The 16722-nt window shown below is 35.4% G+C and overlaps 3 protein-coding genes across 4 annotated transcripts in view; all 3 read left to right on the top strand.

Moving 5' to 3' along the window:
* The first annotated feature begins 898 nt into the window (after window positions 1-898).
* On the top strand, window positions 899-4895 carry LOC134663701 (2',5'-phosphodiesterase 12). The gene is made up of 8 exons (XM_063520156.1): window positions 899-1620; window positions 1701-1824; window positions 1903-2042; window positions 2295-2457; window positions 2817-3105; window positions 3181-3301; window positions 4018-4169; window positions 4698-4895. Exons 1-8 carry the CDS (start codon window positions 936-938, stop codon window positions 4806-4808), a joined length of 1785 nt encoding a protein of 594 aa, XP_063376226.1. The 5' UTR covers window positions 899-935; the 3' UTR covers window positions 4809-4895.
* A 2471-nt stretch (window positions 4896-7366) lies between these two features.
* On the top strand, window positions 7367-9642 carry LOC134663663 (uncharacterized protein C18orf19 homolog A-like). Its single transcript, XM_063520106.1, has 4 exons — window positions 7367-7564; window positions 7659-8087; window positions 8471-8633; window positions 9121-9642. The coding sequence occupies exons 1-4, from the start codon at window positions 7492-7494 to the stop codon at window positions 9335-9337; spliced, it is 882 nt and encodes a 293-aa protein (XP_063376176.1). The 5' UTR covers window positions 7367-7491; the 3' UTR covers window positions 9338-9642.
* A 1288-nt stretch (window positions 9643-10930) lies between these two features.
* LOC134663661 (uncharacterized) overlaps window positions 10931-16722 on the top strand; it is a 36592-nt gene continuing 30800 nt past the window's right edge. Inside the window, exons 1-3 of one of the 2 annotated variants that reach the window (XM_063520104.1) lie at window positions 11137-11298; window positions 12083-12437; window positions 13054-13310. In XM_063520104.1, the coding sequence (XP_063376174.1) occupies window positions 11240-11298; window positions 12083-12437; window positions 13054-13254 (615 nt within the window). In that variant the 5' untranslated portion in view covers window positions 11137-11239 and the 3' untranslated portion in view covers window positions 13255-13310. Of the gene's footprint in view, window positions 11299-12082; window positions 12438-13053; window positions 13311-16722 lie in introns of those variants that run through there. The other variant, XM_063520103.1, reaches the window with a different exon arrangement.

Raw genomic sequence — 16722 nt, 5'->3', positions numbered from 1 at the left:
AAATGTCCGATAACCGGATAGATGTAATAACAACTTGTAACCATTTGCCATATCAATGTATGTATTCATATGTATTGCTCCTAACATATATACACTTTATGTAACCTTTTGTAACCTTTTATATTTGACGAATTTTTAAATATAGTACCTAATCATTATCTTATAACGTATTTCTTTATTTATTTGTGATATGCTAATTTAAGAGCCCAACAACGTGCACACTAGCACCACTGCTAAAATAAATAATCGTGATTATTTAAGTTAAATTTAAATTTTACAGGTATTTAAAAAAGTGGCCGCTACTGACTGTATTGTGTATTTAAGTACCTTTTGAATACATCAAACTAGTTTTTATGTTGCTGGATTCGTCAATCTATGAGCTCAAAACAAAAACGGCCGTTTTAGTTTTGAACGGGTAGGTTGACGAATCCAGTAACATAAAAATTAGTTTAATGTATTCAGCAGTGGCGCTAGTGTGCACGTTGATGGGCTCTTAAAAACCTGACCCCAACAAAAAATAAAATAATACAAAAAGAAATTCCCTCTCCGGGATTCGAACCCAGGACCATTAGCTTCCTGAACTGGATTACTGCCAATACCCGCTAGAGACGCTAGGCTAAACGGGTTGTCAATTCTAATTACAATGGTATCCTACCGAGCGCTAGTAGTATAAACGAACTTTTGAAGGGGACATTTTTTTGTATGGAGTTATCGTTCTTCTCCTAGTGAGTATTATATTCTTTGATCCTAAGCAACTAAATTTTTTATTCATGAAAAGAGAATTTTTGTTCACGATATTTTCAACATCTACAGCAAAATATTTACCTATGGCAATTATAGTGAGTTCGCCCCGTTCTATTGGTTAAAAAACTGTCATTGGTGTTGACAGAAGTCTGGCTGGTGTAAAGAGGAGGAGCTAAATGCTAAGCTAACCTATGCTGATGAAAGCAAATCATGCAATGTTTTGTAGAATATTTAACATAGGCCGAAAATTTTACTCAGGAATTGCTTTGTCTAAATCAAGTATCATGAATACAGAACAGTGTTACTTTAGATACAATAAAAGCGAAGACAAAATTGATTTAACTTTTCTACTAAAAGTTAAGGAATCTGTAAGACAGTTCAATTTAAGTCGAAAACCATCAGAAAGCGTGGAAAATTTACTAACTCGCATAGGAGCAAACGTTCAGAAAGTTGTAAAAAAAGGCAACAAAAAGAAAAGTGCAAGTGAAAGTGAAGAAATAAAAGTAAAAGTGTTTGATGGTGACAAGTGTTTACCTGAAAGTTTAACTTGCCTAGATTTATTTTCCTTGCCAGGACCAGTGAAGTTTCAGATACAAGATCATATTTATGAGGCTGTGTTCAATGTGCCATGGATAGAAAGCTTGAGTTTGCCTCAAAGCATACTATCAGGGTTTGGAGTTTACCCGGAACACTTTTCTTTTCAAAACACTGACGCAAAGCAGTGTGTTTATAACTGGTACACTTGTAAAGCTGTTAACGACAAAGGAAATACTATAAGCGAGATGCACTTGCAATGGGAGTTAGTAGGAACTGGTTATTGTTACATACCTACAGTTCAAGACATTGGAAAAAAATTAAAACTAGAATGTATTCCGAGTAAGTCCTTTAGATGTGTTAAAGAAAAAAATATCTGGTAGTTTGTTATTTGTATGTACAAATTAGTTTTATTTTTACAGAAAACGGCACAATCATAGGACCAGCTGTAGACGCTATTTCCAAAAACAATATAGAAGCTGGACCTGGTAGATGCCCGTTTGAAACAAGGCATATGTTTACTACAAATCTTCTATCAGGCAAGAGGTTAATCTTAATTCTAGTTATGCTTATTGTTTGTTGTATAAACATGATCAATTGTGTGTAATTATTAAAGTTTTGCAGCTTCCGTTGTGTCAGTTACAACATATTGGCAGACTTGTATTGTGATTCGGAATTTACTAGAACTGTGCTCCACCCTTATTGCCCACCATATGCTCTGCATATAGATTACAGAAAACAACTCATAATAAAGGAGTTATTAGGTAAGGATTAATTACAATGATGTTATTCTATTTTACAGATTTCAATTGATAAGCTTGATGAAGCTCAAAGATTTGGGAGAAAAAGAGAATAATGTTAAATTTTATTAATAACCAATATAAATTTTATATTATACAAAGGAAAAAGTGACCAAGGCCTCCCGTGCCCAGGGCTGAAACAAACCAGCATCCTCTACAATTGTGGCATCATGCCTAAACCATTCCTAATTATATTTATGTTTACCTACTTTCCAGGTTACAATGCAGACATTATATGCCTTCAAGAGGTGGACCAGAAAATATTTAAAACCTGTTTAGATCCACTGTTAGGAAATAATGGACTTAAAGGTTTATTTTATAAAAAAGGAAAAGAAGTTGCTGAAGGATTGGCTTGCTTTTACAGAGATGGAAGATATGAGTATGTTCTCTTTGAAAAGATCAGAGACAAAACATAGTGTAGTCTGTTAATCTGCACACGAAAGTCTGGGATACTATCTATTTTAAAACTGTCAGAGAGCTCAAATGATGTGGCCTGCCTTTGCATGCAGATTACATGTTTTTGTTATGTACATGTCTCTGATTTAATCTAACACCTTTAAACATGCAATTCTTGTATATATTTCGGGGATCTCGGAAACGGCTCTAACGATTTCGATGAAATTTTCTATATGGTGGTGTGGTCTTATCTGTGGGAAAAAGCGTATTTTCGAGTTTTTATATGTTTTCCGAGCAAAGTTGGGTGTCCCAGATATTATAAACACTTATTCTTATTTTTAGGTTTTTGGGCGAGGAGCATATAGTACTTTCAGAAGCGCTCAAGTCAAATGCAGATTTGAAACCTATCTGGGATGCTGTAAAACAAAACAGCAGCCTTGCAGAAAGAGTCTTAGACAGATCTACAGTGGCTAGTGTCACAATCTTAAGATCACTTGAGAACCCTGAAGAAATACTGCTAGTCGGCAACACTCATTTATACTTTCATCCTGATGCAGACCATATAAGACTTTTACAAGGCGGGATGGTTATTTATTGGTTAAAACAAATAAAGCAGAGGATGCACGATAAGGTAATACTGCTAGGTTGACTGAAACCATTAATCACTTCATTTAATGTATTATATTTATTTCGTGTTTTTTTTCAGTGGTCAGGTCATAGGATATCATTAATATTGTGTGGGGACTTTAACAGTGTGCCATCATGTGGTATTTACCAGTTGTATACTACCGGAAGTGCGCCTAGTTCCCTTCCTGATTGGAACTCAAGTATGTACTTACTGAAATGGTTCACTCTTCCCTCTAGTTTTAGCAATTAATTAAGTATTAATCAATAATCAAAACACATTTATAACTGTTGAAAATTAACCTACCAACTATTGTATCGTACCACGGGCACGTCTCCGCAACTCGCACCTGATGATGATGATGATGATGATGATGCTCTCCTGACCGATTTCGGCCACAGCGACTGTGTGCTCTGGAGTAGGCAATTTTTAACTCGTGTTATTAGAGTGTAGCTGATCCACTCTCTGGTGCGCCCTTAAGTGGCTCACGTACCCTATCTTCATACTTACCTAATATAGATGGTCAAGCAAATCTTGTCAGTAGAAAAAAGCGCGAAATTCAAATTTTCTATGAGACGATATCCATTCGCGCCTACATTTTTCATTTCAACTTGCCGCCTTTTTCTACTGATAAGATCAGCTTGACCAAGTATACCTACTATCTACTATCTTAGGGTGGTGTGGTGTTCCATCTGTCCAATATTTTGGTCCAATGTCATTGCATCTCACTCTCTCATTAAGTAAAATGTGAGACCACAGAAATACACATTGCACAAAAAATTGGACAGGACAGGACCCTGAGGACTGTCAATTTTAGGGCTACCCCAGATACATCTGTTCGGCTCTGAATCAATATGGGATGGTCCTGTCTTAGAGAAATTATGATTTTGGCATTAAGTACGTAATTTGTACTTGCAGAGCCAGATGAAGCTGTCCGTGATCTAAATCTCCAACAAGACATTCTTCTGGGAAGTGCCTGTGGCACACCTCAATATACGAATTTCACAGCAGGTTTTGCAGATTGCTTAGACTACATTTATTATGAGAAAGCAAATATAGAAGTTGAACAGGTCTGTATTCCATCACGCTTTGTACTCGTAACCTTCTCATTAGTTTTAAAGTACTAAGGCCGCGTACTGGACTGGCACGCAAGCAGTTTGGACAGCGGTGCGACCGATCTATCTAATCGTATGGGTTGCCATGACAACACACTAATAGTATTAGACTAATGTCGTTCGAGAAATGTGCCCCTGGGCCGTGTTGCATACAGTGGCGGATTTGCAGTCTTTGCCGCCCTAGGCCCCAGGTCCTGCAGCCGCCCCTTTCAAGGCACCCGTAATATTGACTACATTTTGAGTTATGTCTTGTTACCATCAGCGAATTTTTTGTCACTTGCCGCCCCTAATATCTTGCCGCCCTAGGCCCGGGCCTACTGTGCCTTAGGCAAATCCGTCACTGGTTGCGTAATAAACTACAACTAATATTATAAGCGGAACTCCTTTTCCAATAAGTTAAGTTAGAAAAGGAGTTCCGTTTATTACTTAGTTGTAGTTTATCATGCAACACGGCCCTTATAAAGAATCCTATTTTTTTTTCAGGTTGTTCCATTTCCCAGCGTGGAGGAACTACAAGCCCATACTGCTTTACCAAGCATAGTATTTCCATCTGATCACATTGCTTTGATTTCTGATCTACGATTTATTTCGTAATAATGTAAGATAATTTAGTAAATAATTTTGTGTCTAGGTGCTATTGTGGATAAAATTACTTTTATAATATAATTATGTAAATAAAAATAGCTGGAATATTATTTCTTTGTTCGTTTCTGAGATGTAGGTCAGTGCGTTGCGCGGTAGATTGTCTGTTCTGCAACTACAGAGAAATATAAGTAAAGAAAGAGTAGTAACTCCATACATCATGGCTATAACCACGAAAATTAAAGTTAGTCAATTGCGGGCATTTGTCCCTGTCAGTCTGATTATGTCTGAATGAGAGTAAAAGAGAAAGATCCCCGCGATTTAAGACTGCGTCGTGCAAAATCAGCGAAAAAGGCAGTCACCGTTTAGTCGCTAGCGTCCACATCGCTTGATAAAAAAAATTATAATAAATATCATTATTATCCCAAAGAGTGTGTTTACAACGAATCACCCTTGAAAATTTGAAATCTTTTACAATATAATAAATACACTCATGCAAAGTTGTACCTAAAACGTGATGAACGAGTGTCAGCGTTTAGTAAAATTTGTATAAAAAAATCGATGCTCATGCTACAAAATCGAGTGATTTCGAAAGCCAGATAACTAGACTACAACGAATCAGGCTTTTCCTATTTTTCCTCTTAAAGGCTACAGAGAAATTCAATCGTAAACGTAAACTTTCGTAAAATTTCCATACATCCGCCATATCTGTCAAATTCTCCTTCTCCTCAGATGCCCGCTGTGGGCCGTTGGAAGCGGACGCGTACATGCTTTTTCCAAATTGACATTTCAATTTGTCATATATATATTGACAGAAATTCATGTCCGTATACGAATGATGATACCAGTGAAAAACTGTGTTCAAAATAAATAGGGTAAATGAATAATGTCACACGGAGATCCAGAGTCATTAAAATTTTGATTTGTTTTTATTCATAAGTCATAATACTTTAAAAATATAACAAATTATTTAAAATATATACGAACAACCAAATCAGTGTAATTAGTTTCTTCCTAATTCACTAAAAATTAAAAAAGTTTGAAGATTTGTTTTATCTTATTGGAATAAATTTTCATTGTGCTGGCATTCATATTACGTCATTTTAAAAACATATATGACATAATGTCAATATACTAGATAGACAATTTATCAACAAATTTCTTCACATTTTAACGTAAACAATATAAATTATTAAAATTTTATTTATGAAGACGAAGCAATGTTGTTCACATAATATCAGCAATAAAATGTTTAGTTTCAACCAGTTTTGTTGCTATTCTGAGAGCTATCACGTGCTTTGAAAGTTAATTCAATGATATATCATCAAGAAATTGAAACCAAGACTCGACCTGCAGTCTAGGGAGTTTTTGTGGATGTATCTATCAAATAACAACGTGCTTTTATTTCATTGATATTCGGTGCAAAACGATAACTCAGTAACGAAAAATAATTACTTATCAGAAATGCCTTAAAGTTTTTTCAGTGAACGTTTATTTATAGGTATTTATGAGGTCTTATGTCTTATCAGCGTGGCTTTGGCCTTTGGACATTTTTGTAATGCTTTGTAATAAGGTAGGTGAGGTATCTATATCCCTCATTTAATAACCTTTTTTTGAATGAATTACAATTTAATTTACTTACAAAAGTATAAATGTAGTACATATGTAGTACCTGAATTTTATTAGAGGTTTTTAAAGCCTTATTATCAATTAAGTTATAAGTGAAATATAATAAGCGTCTTTAGTTGTAAAAAAATATTACAAGCCCTATAACTATTAATGAGGGGATCATTTTAGATATAGTCCACTTTTTTCGAGTAGGTAAATTCGGACTATGTTTACAAACCGCATACCATCGCCCATGACCACACTGTTAACTGATAGTTCGTAAACCTTATTACAAAAGGCATAAGGTCCACCGATGGACAGTTAAGAGCATCGCCGTTTGTACCTATCTTAATACAAATGAAAGTCAACAACGAAAATAATTAATTACCTAATACGTCACATACCTATGACATGACATGAACAAACAAGGAAAGCTATATATAAAAAGTGATTTTTCTCTGTCTTCTCACAAAGGAAAGCTTTGACAGTTTAAATTCCTCAAAGAAGGTCCGTAGTTAACACTAAACTCGAAACAGCACCTTTAAAAAAACATTAGGGGTCACTGACCTGTCCCAGTAAATTGAGGTAGTGTGTGTGAGCTGCGTTTGTGTGTGAAATGGGGTAATTTGACAGAATCTGAAAATTTACCCTCCTCGACGCCCTCTTAAGAATTTCGGTTTTCGCGTAAAGCCCCTAGTTTTCTTAATAAAACGCGAGTTATTTCGTAGTCGACATCTAGCGTCAAGTAGCGGAATTTATCAGTACTGCTAGTTGACAATAGATGTCGCGGCGAACGAAAACTGCAATGTACTGAAAAACGCATGCGATTTGTTGCAAGGTCTATAGAGCCTTTATGTTTCTTGGGTCTGTGGAATTATGTGACGTCATATCATGTTTTTTTGACATTTATGGTTGGAACGGAATGGAATCATGGAATGATCCAAAGAGCATATAATCACTACTATGATCTTTTGCGCATCTTGGTGACAGCGACTTCTTTGTCTATTAAACTTCGAATAACAAGTTTTATATAAAGTTTTTTCCGTAGGAGTTTTCTAAATCAATAAGTATAATATTTGGTGTCAATATGTCTCATAAAATATATTCTAAAACGAATTGTTACGTCCTGGGCAAAAGTTACCTGGGAAATACTTTCTTTGGTAAGTAATAACAATAAGCAATAATATGATATGAATGTTGCGGTATATATATGATGACCTAAATCAATTATTTACCGTTGGCGTTTCTTAACAGGTGGCACTAATCAAGTGGGAAAGGCCATACATATATCGACAAATTTGCGATTCCCGTTAGCGGCTGCCCTCAAGCTGCCGACTAATGTGGTCGACATCAATGCGGCTGAAATGGGCCGCTTTTCTCCACTGAGGGAACGAGACCTGTCCGGTCCTGTCATTAATGCTTATGACAAGAAACAGGATTTCTCGCAAATTGATATAACAAGCCAACCCGACCCCCACATGAACAAGTATGATTGTCGTGGAGCTGTTAATCTTTGCTCTTCAATGCAGAGCAATGTGCCGAGCCCCTTCAGTGGGAACCACACGCACTTGAACATGCCCGGCTCTCAGTGGGGACAGGGTTACAAATACTTATCAGATCATCTCCATAGCGCTCATTATCTCACATTAAGGAATGAGTACAGGGACAAAGCCTTGAACTCAGGTATGGGTCATAAGATTACTTACTAATGCTTGATACTAACATCATCATGCTCTAATTGACTTGATATAGTTGACACATTCAGCGCCAGGAACCCGACTGTCGGGTACACTGTTTGTAGCGACTTTGCACTCCATACAGCATAACCGTAATTAAATACGCACTTCGAGTGTAACCTGTAGCACTTAGTGGCAATGAATGTGTTAAATAAATGTAAGTAAACACATTATGCCTTGAAATTCTTTCTGCCATAATCTTGTATTACTATCTATAACTAATGTTGGTGGGGCATTGTTCATTTGTTCATACTAACATATTTTGAAACAGATCATTGATGGAAATTAAGTTAGTTGTTTTAACACTGTTTTAACTTTTTCAAAGCATAGCTGTAATACTGGGAAGAAGAAACATGAGTACCGTTGCAAATCCCCCAATGAGTGCTAAAGAAAAGTTGAAAAAAGCTGTCAAAGAATATGGTTCCACTGTGATAGTGTTTCATATCACAATCTCACTGATGTCATTGGGGGGATGTTATCTCCTAGTGAATAGGTATGGTACCCTAATCTATGTTTTGACTCCATTTTAACATTTTTTTTCTTTTGTGTTGATTGTGAATTAATTTCATTCAAGTCTTTTGTCACTATCATAAAAAAAGTCCTCTTACACTATCACATACGCTGAAATAAATAGGCGTATTGTTGACGTCAAATATATCTTTACACCTTAACCTTAAATACTTCCTTTGTAATAAGGCAAAAAATGTAAACATATCTACTGTATATTGACTGTACAGGTGTTACACCTATTTCCAAACTCTTTATAGACTTTATGGTATGGTACTTTGCTTTGCTTTCGTTTCTTATACTAATATATTTGCATCTCATTATTTGAAAGAGCACCCATATTCATGATTTGATAAAGATTCCATTTTCCCTAGTTATTTTCTGGTAATATGTCTGTATATTCATATACAGTTGGTTAAATATAATAAACTGAGATTTACTTAGCATTTTTTATCAATGTTTTGTTTTTGCAGCGGAGTAGACCTAGTTGCAGTCCTGCAGAAGCTGAATATTGGAGAGGGAACTGTTTCAAAATTGGCATCATCAAATGCTGGAACTTTCGTTATAGCCTACGCTGTTCACAAAGTGTTCGCTCCAGTGAGAATGGCAATCACGTTAACAGCCACACCATTTATTGTGAAATATTTAAGGAGAATAGGAATAATAAAAAAAACTGGTGGTGGGAAGTAATAAGGTATCTAGTAAGTATAAGAAAATGTAGCATTTTAATGTTGGTATTAAATGGTATTATATAATAAGACACTGTTAAACTCGAGATAATTCTAGAATATGACTCAGAATCAATGTTATTGTGATTAACACATTTAGAATGTCATGGCGCATAGCGTCGATCAATATGTAAATGAATTCAAATAACTTGTGGCATTGCAAGTGTCACGAAGCAGGTTGATAAATATCTACAATTTATATTTTTACCTTTTACAAATACATATTATATAATAACTGGAAGTAAATAAATACATATCATAAAAAGATGTGTTATTTGGATTTGATCCCTTTTCTCATTGATTTTAAGTTATTAGTTTATTATATACCTACCCAAGGCATTTTTCCTATTTTCAGTCTGGTGATAAACAGAGATGTGACTTATTTGAAATACTTGTATTTAAAATGCAAATACAAAATGCAAAATACCTATTTTGTATTTAGTATTTAAATACCTTTTGAAGAAATCTATTTTGTATTTTATTTGAAATAGTTTTTGGGACCTATTTTCTATTTACAAAATACTTTATAGTAGGTAGGTACCTAATGTAGGTAGGAGTTACAATCTCTTCTGATGTTACAATCCTGGCAACTCTCTCATTCTTTTAACATGGAACTGTTGAATCTTAGTTTAGTAACGTCGCACATGACCACAAGCGTAGCGAGTGGTTAAAAAAGTGGAATCTTGAGTGTTGGGAGGATTTCAAGGCACGAGAGGAGAACAAACTTTTCTGCCCTGGTGAAACACAAACGAGACGTTTTCATCACACTAACGAGAGGCATTATACTAACTGTGAAACATTACAAATTAATCTTTAAAAGTTGGCCGATAAAAACCATCATCCATATCTACATCCTACCGGTTAATATGAGCAAACAACTATAAATTTGCACTTTAGATAGAGGATTGATTTCAAAGAATAAAGAGAGTCTTTTCAACTCTGAAATTCAGAGTAATACTTTTTGATTCAGACAGACAGGTATTCACTCAGAGTACCTTTTATCGAAAAGTATTTGTATTTTAAAAAAGTATTTTGAAAATACCTATTTTGTAATTAAATACAAATTCAAAAACTATTTTGCATTTGAAATAGTATTATCAAGGAAGTATTTGTATTTAAATACTTTTTATAAAGTATTTTTCGCATCTCTGGTGATAAACTGAATACTCAGAATACCTATCTATCCTAATTGCAGCCCATTGAGTTGTCCTCCCACCATCTCGGTGGAGTCGGTAGTAACTGTGGACTATGGTATCTTATTTTTCTCATTTGTCCCCCTGGCTGTCCCAAGTTTCTTCTCAAACTTGTACGGAATTGTTACGGGTAAATTGTAATTTTAACATTTTATATTATAATAAATAAAATAAATAGTAAAAAACTATGGCAACACTTATGGTTGCGTTTACCAAGGCATCATGCTTATTTTTGCTACTGTAGAAAGTGTTTCTAGTTAAGTAGATTTTAGCGATTTTCAAAATTATCCCAAAGCTCCTTTCTAGTACTTATACCTATCAATAAAATTGATTATGTATCTACCCACCCAATATATCACGCGAAGGCCATGCGCATTAAAATGGGCATTCTATTAGCTATCAGTAGCAACATTGTCTGCATATATATATTAACAATTTCAGTTATTGTGTGGTCTCTCTGTCATCCGCACAGGGTCCTACGCTACGATATTTTGACGTCAATAACCCAATTAAGATAATAGAGTCAAACGTGCATTCTTGTTTACATAGATATGTCTACGTTAGATAATACACATAGGTATGTAACCGCAGTTATTGACTTGCAATTGTCATACTGAGTAAACGCGTTAAGAGAAATTAAATTAATAGAAATCAAAAGCGTTATTGCGATAATGTTGTTTACGGTGTTTTTGTTCTTGTTAATATCTGCGAGCGTTCTTAGTAGCAACAGGTAAATAAAGTGTATTATGTATGTACAGTCCTCGTCAAAGACATGTTTACATTTTTCGCCTTATTACGAAGGAATAAGGTGCAAAAGTGTAAAAATATCTTTGACGTCGACGACTGTACCTACACACTTTTTGTTGTGTTTATTCTATGACATAAATTTATTAACATACGTTAATTCCAATAAAATTTATTTTAGATCATTTTATTGCTTAACCAGTTCCAATGGAACCACATGCCGTGCCTAAGGATGTTAGATATATAGAACCTTGTCACTTTCCAAAATTAAACATTCAGTCGTGCTCTGTTGTAAAATAATGAAATCAAATAACAGCGTTTTACTTTATCAGAGTAGGTTATGTACATAATGTTCAGCTTTATCTTCGCACCTGTGCCTAAACGTTTGCTTTTTTGTTAGTCGGTCGTCATAAAATGCATACTTAAATTTTATTGTATATTGAGCCAGGGGCCTATTCGTCTAGTGAGAATGACATATCATGACAAGGCTACCACTTCTGTATTGTTTATTGGACTTGGCTGGATGTACTTACAAGTTAAATCAAAATTACGTATACCGATATAACTTCGGTGATAATGTTATTGCACCATCAATCAAGCTTTCATGATGATGGGCTCCGAAGGTGGTCATTGCAACTCTATAGTAAAACAAAACAATATAACCTCATTGTTTTCGGGCGCCTTAAATCGTGCTCTATGAGTAGCAGGTAGCCACTTAGACGACGGCAATAAAACCTTATTTTGAAAATATTTATTTTTACTTTTAATAGCAATACGAACACTGTGAACGGTGAACAATATATCTTCGACTTCACTGGACCGGACGGAGTGGAGGGATGGCAGGAACAATCGGATACCGTGCGCTCTGTGGGAATGTCTAAAGCAGTTCTAGTCATGCACCAGAACACTGAATACAAACGAGCGATATTCTTCGCCCTGCTAAATCCTCAGACAAACGGCGCAGGGTTCGCTGGAGTCAGGGCCTTAAGGAAATATGATTTGACTGGACACTCGAAGTTGCAGTTGCGGTGCCGAGCCCAGGGACAGTTCAACGGCTTCAAAGTCGTCTTACGGCATAAGGACTTAAACAACGAGCCTAATTGTTCCTTTGAGCATTTTTTCCAAGTAAGTTACACGAATTGTTAAGTCGCGCGTAAGAAGTTAAGTTTTCGATTAAACATTTAAATTAACAAGTAGGTTACTTACCTTGTTATTTAAATCAGCGGTCAGCAACCTTTTAGCAGCCAAGGACCACATAGTAGTTAACGAAGTTGACGCAGGCACCATAGTTATTACGATACAAGTGCGGAAAGTAGGAAATTCGTAACAAGAGTTATTCGTGGCGATAAATTAAAACACAACTGAAGGGAGTGTGTTTTAAATCGACACGAGTTACGAATTATCTATGAGCACCTGTATTATTGTACGTTTTAATGTGCATATTGCCCTTTAAACTTTCGACTTAGGCACGGAAAGTGCTCATCACACTCACTAGTGTACTATTATTTTAACCTTAAGTTCGTTTAACAAACTTCAAAATATTCAAACGGGAGGTTCTCAATTCCGGTGAATGATTTTTTTTATAAAAAAATGTCAATTTTATAATACCTTTTAAGCTGTTATCAGTTTAATCTACCTATGTAATTCTGAACACAAGGATTCAAACCAAGCCATGCGTGCGCATTTGCCTTTCGCTAAACAGATATAATAAGTATAATAACTGCTGAACCTTTTTTTACAGGGTCCAAAGAATGAATTTGCGGTGCGTGATCTGCCCTTTTCAGAATTTAAAGCATACTATCGTGGCAAACGAGTCAGTAACGAGACCCTAGATGTGTCCCAAATAACTAGTATTGGTATTCAAATGTATGGAGGAGTGTACCAGCCTATTAAACAGAAAGGTCCTGCAACTTTAGAGATAGATTGGATAAAGGCAGTATAGCCACTTTTAACTACGAGTATAAATGATGAACGATTGTAATGTAAATACATATTTTTTTATATGAAGGTATGATTTAGTTTTTTCCTACACTCCCCTTTATGTACTAACTTAAACTATGTTTTTATTATAACCCAGATAATACATTTACGGTTCGATTGCTCAATCAAAACACAAAACCTCGATTGGCCAATCAAATTTTAATTTTAGATTTCTTTGGCACACAGCAATAAAAAGGCTAGCAGGTTTTTAAAATAACCGATTTGTTTGTATAGGCAAAAAGAATAGATAGATATTATAGAGGGGTCCTGTCATTGTCAATTTTGTAGTCACGGTACATTTACTGCCATCTATCGACACACGATTAAAACTTAAAATAAAATTGAAAATGTATAAAATAATCAAAATATGTTTACGGATAAATGATTCTTAGTTTTTATTGTTCCCTACTGACCCATGTTCGTTCACTGATATGTGTTAAAATTGTTAAATACCAAACGGTGTCGTTAACGCCATCTAGCCGAGAATAGGCCAAAGGTAATGGCGCCATCTATTCGAGAATGACTTTTCCTTGGCCGTCCGAGGCACGTTTTTTTCTTAGACTTTATTTATATATCTCTGGTATAGGTAACGTTATTATAAAATCGAGTCGCCGAGATGTTCGTATTAAGGTTGTTTTAATGTTGACGCTAAACTTCCAGTCACTCGCATATGTTTAACATAAACGCTCTGCTGGTTTCCGCCGCTCGAGCGTCCACTCAAGTTAGCACCCTAATGTCCCTAATACTCATTAGTCATTAGCGCCAGGACCCCATCGATTAACACACAAAACGTCCGTACTTGTACACTTTATTAACTATAATTACGATATCACAATAATAACAAAGTAGCAAATACTCTAGGTCGTATTCGTTCGCTTCGCTTATCGCGCTCGGCTCGGCAGCAACAGCGTGAGCGCCGTCATAGCGTCGGGGGTGAGCGTCAGGATGGCGGGTGGACCTCAGGGAATTTGAACGAAATATGTATAAACATATTGTACTTTCAGTGTACTTCAGTGTACCTTTAATAGAATCCACTGTACCTCTCCCAGAAACGAGACATATAACAAAAAAGGTCCACCCGCCATTCTGACGTCAGGTCGGCGGGTGGACCTGTGTAATCTTGGATTATACCGCACTCCAAGTATGTAGTTATAGTGTTCTCTCAGTGTACTTCTGTAAACCTTTAATAGAAATCAGTTTACTCGACCCTAAAACGAGCTATGCTCAAACTAAGGTCCACCCGCCCACCTGACGTCAGGTTGGCGGGTGGACCCATGAAATCTTGCATTATTTCACGCAAATTGTATGTATTTATACTGTACCTTCAGTGTACTTGCGTAAACTATGAATAGAAATCACTGTACTTCTCCCGGAAACGAGATATTTAACAAAAAAGGTCCACCCGCTATTCTGACGTCAGGTCGGCGGGTGGACCTGTGTAATCTTGGATTATACCGCACTCCAAGTATGTAGTTATAGTGTACTCTCAGTGTACTTCTGTAAACCTTTAATAGAAATCAGTTTACTCGACCCTAAAGTGGCTCCGGCGCGCCTCACTTTAAGTTATATATCTGCATATATACATCTAGCAACTATATCAAGTTTGGTGTCTTTTTCGAGTTATTCGAGGATGAAGAATTCATTTCTGTGACTACATTTTCACTCTTCCATACAAAAACTTCGAGAAATCAAAATTCAAAAAAATCTTTAACTTTTTTTTTAATCCTCTACAAAATTAAAACTATGAATAGCCCAGTTATCCTACTATATAGAATAGTAAACTTGTTAAACATTTTTTTTCATAACTCTGTTAAAAAAAAATGTTTTGTGTCGCGCGGCGTACCTGCATTGTAAGAGCGGTATGCAGCGTTTAGGATTTTTAAGTATGTTTAGATGATTTTTGATAAATTTATATTCTTCTGGTTGTAAAATATTACTTCTAGACTTGATATATATCAAGGCCTGTTCACTTCCTAAGAAAGTTATGTCCCCAAATAATTGCGCATGTGTGCGCCTGAAGCTTCTATGTGTGCGTTGGCCTCTGAGAAAAAGTTGCGAGTAATAAAAATAAAACCATTTTTCTACAGCAACATTGCTCCCAACTCTGATTTAAATTATCACGAATTTTATACATAATTAATCATAAAACGGGACTTAAAACGCTTAAAACTTAATTACACGCGATTAAGTTCCATAATGAATATTTGCTTCCAAAACTGTCTTTATCAATGTTCATAAAATATATGGAGGGTAGGTACGTCTACCCACCATAATAAAAAAATATATTTGTCAATGACTCTGTCCAACTGCTGTGGTTAAAGTTCATAACGAACATTTTATTTATTAAATCTTTAAATAATAAATACAACGTAGCGGTACAACCACTTAAGACTGTAAGTCTGTACCTACATAGATTACAGCAATGCACAATTGCACATAGAAAATGTGCTAAATGCGGAGCAACGGCTGTTGAAGCCGCCAGAGTGAAATTTATACAGCTTTAGTGGGTTCAGAAGGAACCGAGTCATAACGCATCTGGAAAGCGTATTAATTAACCGTGAAGAAATGTATGAATACAAGTTAGAAATCTGTGTAAAATACCGTGTGTAAAGCACTACACTTTACACACGGTATTTTACACAGATTTCTAACTTGTATCTGTGTGTAAAGTGTAATAGGTAGGCATGCCTAATGTTATTTGTATAATACTGAAAACTTTGTGAATGCGCTTTATTAATGTCTATTTTTATTAAGTTGTCAGGGTTTAATTTTCAGTGTATATTTCTATATGTAAAACATAATACAATGTTATAAACATAAATATGCATTTTATTTAAATCAATAGATAATACCACAAACAAGGGGTAATATTTGCATCTTTCATATATTTCGTGATATGAAGATAACAAATATGTTTATCAACATAATTACTATATACCTATAATACCAATACCCGCCAGGCTAAACCGGTTGTTAACTTTAGTTCCATTGGTACACATCGAGGGCGCCAGTAGTATAAACGTATAAACGGTTGGGGACATTTTTTTGTATGGAGTTACCGTTCTTCTCCTAGTGAGTATTATATTCTTTGATATATATTCAAATATAAATGAAATATATAAATATAGATGTTGGGAAAACTTTCGCCAAGAGTATATATACACCGTGAAATTTTAGTGGTTGTTTTCCCGCGGCAGGGCGATTTGCTATCGGTAGTACTTTCGAATTATGATAGACAAACTTATAAATAAACTGTTTTCAAAAAAAAAAAATTCCAAAAAAATAACCTAAACTCGAACAAGCGAAAAACAATAGTAACACACTAAAACTGCAAGTCGACGACAGTTCCCGATATTGTAAACAGATAAACAAATAAACAAGCACATGTTACTTTTTTAAACTGTGTAACAGGCTAGAGTGCTTTACTGTT

Source organism: Cydia fagiglandana, chromosome 4 (assembly GCF_963556715.1).
Source record: "Cydia fagiglandana chromosome 4, ilCydFagi1.1, whole genome shotgun sequence".
NCBI classification, from domain to species: Eukaryota; Metazoa; Arthropoda; class Insecta; order Lepidoptera; family Tortricidae; genus Cydia; species Cydia fagiglandana.
Note: the sequence above shows the minus strand (reverse complement) of the source record. Positions and strands in the feature narration are given on the sequence as shown.

Bases quoted from the DNA above. Each gene is read 5' to 3' on its own strand.
- LOC134663701 (XM_063520156.1), top strand. From the start codon at position 936: ATGCTGATGAAAGCAAATCATGCAATGTTTTGTAGAATATTTAACATA. The intron at 1,621-1,700 runs GTAAGTCCTTTA...TTATTTTTACAG, and splicing joins AAAACTAGAATGTATTCCGA to AAAACGGCACAATCATAGGA. The intron at 2,043-2,294 runs GTAAGGATTAAT...CCTACTTTCCAG, and splicing joins CATAATAAAGGAGTTATTAG to GTTACAATGCAGACATTATA.
- LOC134663663 (XM_063520106.1), top strand. From the start codon at position 7,492: ATGTCTCATAAAATATATTCTAAAACGAATTGTTACGTCCTGGGCAAA. The intron at 7,565-7,658 runs GTAAGTAATAAC...GTTTCTTAACAG, and splicing joins CCTGGGAAATACTTTCTTTG to GTGGCACTAATCAAGTGGGA. The intron at 8,088-8,470 runs GTATGGGTCATA...TTCAAAGCATAG, and splicing joins GGACAAAGCCTTGAACTCAG to CTGTAATACTGGGAAGAAGA.